We start from the raw sequence: 4,673 nt of genomic DNA, 5'->3' as shown, positions 1-4,673 counted from the left end.
TCCACTTGGACATGATTTTTTGTTCTGCCATTGAATTCTGAATAATTTTTTCTGCTTGAGCGTTTATTTTCTTTAAAAAATATTGACGAAAAATGTTGTTAGTTACTTTACTTTTCGCCATAGTGCCACTGGTATTGACCGCGATGATAGAACCTGATTCGTCGCGATTCTGTTATCATGCGGCTATTCTGCCTGCTGAGAAAAATGTGCGAGGCTTGAGAGCATGTAGTGGAGCAATAATCTCTTCCACGCAAATTGTCACTTTAGTCAATTGTGTAAGATATTATACGGGATCGAAGGATTCTTATATGATGAGTGAGCATAAGAACATATCAGTGCGAGTTGGCACAACAAACAGATTAAATGGTGGACTAATTGGGCACGTAGCTAGTTTGAAGCGTATTCCTTATTTATGTCGATACCACCATGTTGGTTTGGCTTTGCTTACACTCAAAGAACCATTACCACTTGGACCAACGATTTGTCCAATACGTTTGGCTGAAAAGGACGACGGCGACGTGTACATGAAAAACGGAAACACTGTTGAACTGTGTGGTTATAATAATTACCATGGAATAAGCGAGTACAATTCGACGCTATTGAAATGCGGAACAGCAACAATAACGAATGACACTGAACCATATTCATCATTTATAGTCGAAAAAGGAGATTTAAGGCGCACGGAAGGAGGTAAGATTTTAATTTCACCCACACATAATCCATAATTTGATAAAATAAATTTAATTTATTCAATTTTGTTCAAATTGAAAGGTCCTGTAATTGTAAGGAAGACAACTAATCTCACCGAAGGACCATTACTAGTTGGATTTTCGCGCTGGAGCCCCGATTGGAATTTCCAATTGGAATTTCGCTTTGGTATATTATTGGATTTTGTAAAGTGTATAATTGTGAGTATGCATTATAATTTCTGATTGAGAATGATCGCTACATTTATTTCAATGGGCCGTTGAATGTGAATTTTGAAATATATTGTGTGAATTTCACATCTACATAGTTTTTCTGGGTTTTGTAAGCCATGATGGCAATAACATTGGCCCTGTTCTTGCACACTAACTTTTTCAAGATTCACTTAATTGCACATTGAAACAAAATGCGGTCATTATTCTCAGGCATCCAGTTCTGATAATGAAAATTTTTCTAACACTCTTTTGTGTTTTTTTAGGAGAACAAGATATGCGGTAGCTTACAAGAGGTTCCAGGGACAAATAATGAAATGTCTCTAATAGGTTTCCCTGATTCTATGTATAAGACGTGTGTAGATTATGTATGAAACGTGTGTAGATGGGAGTAAACACTGAGCAATCGCTTAATTTCGCACATTCCAGATAATTGTTGACTGAGCAAAATTATTATCTCAAACAAAACAGACGATTTTAGTTAACTTCAGCTATAGTCGATGATCGTCTGATAAATACTCTCCGAAAAGATAACTGATCGGTTAAAAATGCCTGAAATTAATCAATTGACTGAGAATTTTAACTGTCTATGAATTGAATCAATTAGTTAACAGTCTGTCGAAATATTTGCACATGGGTTTTCTTTAATAAAATGTTGAAATTTCAAACAAGACATAAAGTTTTATTTTTTATTTGGTTTTTGTTAATTTTCATGGGATTGGGGTTTCAACAAACGGTTTTTTCAATTGACAAACAGTAGACAAAAAATGAAAAGTTCCGAACATATTTTCACTTTTTCTCTCTTTAGAGGAAAAAAAATTGCTTCACATCCATCTCCTTAATTGGATTGAAACTCGACAAAATTCGAAAGTTAACTTATTTATCGGATTTATTTGAGAAACTACTCTATATTGAAAGGAAAGTTGTCAAAAATAAATTATTTTCTCGATTTTTTTTTTTTTATGAAATAAAACTTTCTTTAAAATAAATATTCAATTCAAAAATGACCGACTAAGCGGGTCGTAAAAACTGATTCAAATGGGATGTATTGCGACCAACTTCATTTGAATCGATTCAACATTGTGTGTATGGCAACACCATAAAACGTCAGAAAATGTTCCGAACGTCATTAGAACAATAACAAACAAAATGCGGTTGTTATTGGAAGAGATAATAATACTTTTGTAATTTGCATATAAATCGTGTTGAAACATTTTTCACATCCATCGGTTGCTATTAAATGTTGATTGTGTTGAATGGTAAGACGATTGAACTTCCTAAAGCCATAGTGTATCATCAAAGTGGCCGTTGCTAAAAATGAAAAAAAAAGCGAATCGAAATTCAAAGGTGACTGCATATAAATCACAATTAAAAGATGCATCGACCCAAACGGATCGATATGTGGAATATATGCCATTGCCGATAATTGTGGATATAAAGTCGGAGAAAGAATCGGATGATGAAGCAATTGATGCAGCTGTACAACCGAGTATCGAAATAATTGAATCGTTTAAATTCGAAATCGATGAAACTCATCAGCAATTTGATGAGCAAGAGCCAGCCGAATTGTCACCAGTTGAACAAGTTTATTTCGAAGAAAAGGTGAATATTGAGGCCCTTCAGCTCACGTTGAATAATGAAAATCTGGAAAATCCAGCAGAAGAATCATTAAAAACACCGACAGAACCATTACAAAAGTGTAGTATTAGAAAACGGAAGCACCCAATCGAAAAGACGAACGCAAACGAAACAAAAGCAAAGAAGCCAAAGAAACAAAGGGAGCCCAAGCAAAAAGGACAAAATGAAAACAAAGGGAAAAGAGGTCGGACGCTTTCATCGTTAATGCTCAAACTCGTCGAATGTAGCCTCTGTAAATTTACATGTAAACGACCGAGTCATTTGAAACGTCATATGCTCATGCATACCGGAGAAAAGGTGTGTATTTCTTTAGATTTACAAAGAAGAAAAAATATTTAATTTTTCTTTCTTTTTTTTCTTCATTCAAGCCACATTCATGTGAATTTTGCCCCAAGCGATTTGCACAAAAGACTGATCTCAATCGGCACATGTCTCTCCATGCCGTGCACTATGACTTTCATTGTGGTTCGTGCGGGCGAGGTTTTCCCGACGAGAATGCATCCAAAAAGCATGAGACCAAATGCAAAACACGACGATACACGTGCGATCAATGCAAATACATGACATTCAGCATTGGTAATCTGGATCTGCATAAGCGAAAGCATACTGGCGAACGACCATTTGCCTGTGTTGTGTGCCAAAGACGATTCACCAGAGTATCGCATCTTAATCAGCACATTAAACTGCATGCCGATGACTTTGATATGCATTGTTCGACGTGTGGACGTGGCTTTTTCGATGCCAATGAAATGAAAAAGCATGAGATAACATGCAAAAATCGCAAGTTTCAATGCCATATTTGCCGAGATATGCATCATCGAATGGATAATCTAAAGCGTCATATTAAAATTACCCACATGGGCGAAAAAGAGGTGATGTGCGAGTATTGCTCGAAACAATTCCCGGTAAGTGTCTTCTATAAACTCAATGGAAAAACTCTTATTCTCGTTTTCTTCTTGTTTTTCCTTTCAGGCAAAATCTAGCCTAACCAAACACATACGGCACATACATCCCGAACGAGTTTAACCGCAGTTAGACATGACAGTAGAATAGAGTAGATTAGATGAAATTATAAAAAAAAAATGGAAATATGAACAAATGCGGACGAATTTATTTAGTTTAACCATATCGTTTTGGTTGATTTTGAATCGTATTTCAATTTTATACCATTTTTTTTTATTAAACACATTTGGGTTGTTTCTTTATCAGTTTAGCACGGAAGTTTCTGCACTAACATTGAATTTTTTTAAATATAAATCCTGACGGTTTTTGAATATGAAGAATAAAAAAGGGGAAAAAATATTTAAAAAATTGATTTTTCTTTTAAATTCTGACTCAATTGCATACGCCATCTTGTGAAAATGGTTGATTTCAAGTCTCCCGAAACATTTGGATGAATGCCATCTGAATATGGACCAGAGTCACTACTAGACAAGAGCAGTGAATTTGCTGTCTTCCCAGCTGCTGCTATTATAAGGCGCCCGTAGTCTACTTTGGCACACAATACCCTGTAAGCATCGCACACCAACTCTAATTTTGAGACTCCAACAACGTGTTAGTAGCAAGTATGAATTTAATCACATTTTTGAAGTGACATCGCACAGACATAGCTTCGTTTGTATGGATTAGCTTTGTTTATTTATTTGTGTTACCGTGTGATATTTACAGTGTTCCACATGTATCGCGCTGTTGATTGAATTGCTATACCAACAGCTTCAGCTGAAATGAACTGCTAACCAACAGCGGATGAACAGACAGCAAATTCACTGCTCTGTTCTTGTAGTGGCTCTGGTCCATATTCAGATGGCATTTATCCAAATGTGCGACGTTCATTGGACGTTCTCACCTTTTATGAATGATAATTAAATACATTTTATCACATATAGACAAGAGTGCGCATAAACGTTGTTGATCGTCAATTGACGTGCAATCAGGCGATGATAAATATAGAATCGTGCATTTGTTTATTTTGGAATTAATTGTTCAATTAAAAAAAATAAAGGCGAATGAGCGGTGGGCCCATCAACATCATGAAAAGTTCAAGATCTGCACAATTGTTTTTACATGTAAATAAAACTGCGGCTTTTTTGGATGGCCAAGAACATTGACAGTAATAAT

General features: G+C 35.6%; 2 protein-coding genes across 2 annotated transcripts; both read left to right on the top strand.

The window, feature by feature from the left end:
• Positions 1-8: 8 nt before the first annotated feature.
• Positions 9-1,580, top strand: LOC129576355 (uncharacterized). The gene is made up of 3 exons (XM_055461307.1): positions 9-690; positions 772-908; positions 1,184-1,580. The coding sequence occupies exons 1-3, from the start codon at positions 93-95 to the stop codon at positions 1,289-1,291; spliced, it is 843 nt and encodes a 280-aa protein (XP_055317282.1). The 5' UTR covers positions 9-92; the 3' UTR covers positions 1,292-1,580.
• Positions 1,581-2,038: 458 nt separating this feature from the next.
• Positions 2,039-3,866, top strand: LOC129576354 (zinc finger protein 184-like). Its single transcript, XM_055461306.1, has 3 exons — positions 2,039-2,852; positions 2,924-3,460; positions 3,528-3,866. The coding sequence occupies exons 1-3, from the start codon at positions 2,235-2,237 to the stop codon at positions 3,579-3,581; spliced, it is 1,209 nt and encodes a 402-aa protein (XP_055317281.1). The 5' UTR covers positions 2,039-2,234; the 3' UTR covers positions 3,582-3,866.
• The last annotated feature ends 807 nt before the right edge of the window (positions 3,867-4,673 follow it).

The sequence above is a fragment of the Sitodiplosis mosellana genome, unplaced genomic scaffold, assembly GCF_009176505.1.
Source record: "Sitodiplosis mosellana isolate CC-2019 unplaced genomic scaffold, AAFC_SMos_1.0 Smas_scaffold_6181, whole genome shotgun sequence".
NCBI classification, from domain to species: Eukaryota; Metazoa; Arthropoda; class Insecta; order Diptera; family Cecidomyiidae; genus Sitodiplosis; species Sitodiplosis mosellana.
Note: the sequence above shows the minus strand (reverse complement) of the source record. Positions and strands in the feature narration are given on the sequence as shown.

Excerpts from the sequence above, each read along its gene's own strand:
- LOC129576354 (XM_055461306.1), top strand. The coding sequence starts at position 2,235 with ATGAAAAAAAAAGCGAATCGAAATTCAAAGGTGACTGCATATAAATCA. Across the intron at positions 2,853-2,923 it reads TCATGCATACCGGAGAAAAG|CCACATTCATGTGAATTTTG; the intron begins GTGTGTATTTCT and ends TCTTCATTCAAG. Across the intron at positions 3,461-3,527 it reads ATTGCTCGAAACAATTCCCG|GCAAAATCTAGCCTAACCAA; the intron begins GTAAGTGTCTTC and ends TTTTCCTTTCAG.
- LOC129576355 (XM_055461307.1), top strand. The coding sequence starts at position 93 with ATGTTGTTAGTTACTTTACTTTTCGCCATAGTGCCACTGGTATTGACC. Across the intron at positions 691-771 it reads TTTAAGGCGCACGGAAGGAG|GTCCTGTAATTGTAAGGAAG; the intron begins GTAAGATTTTAA and ends TCAAATTGAAAG. Across the intron at positions 909-1,183 it reads ATTTTGTAAAGTGTATAATT|GAGAACAAGATATGCGGTAG; the intron begins GTGAGTATGCAT and ends GTGTTTTTTTAG.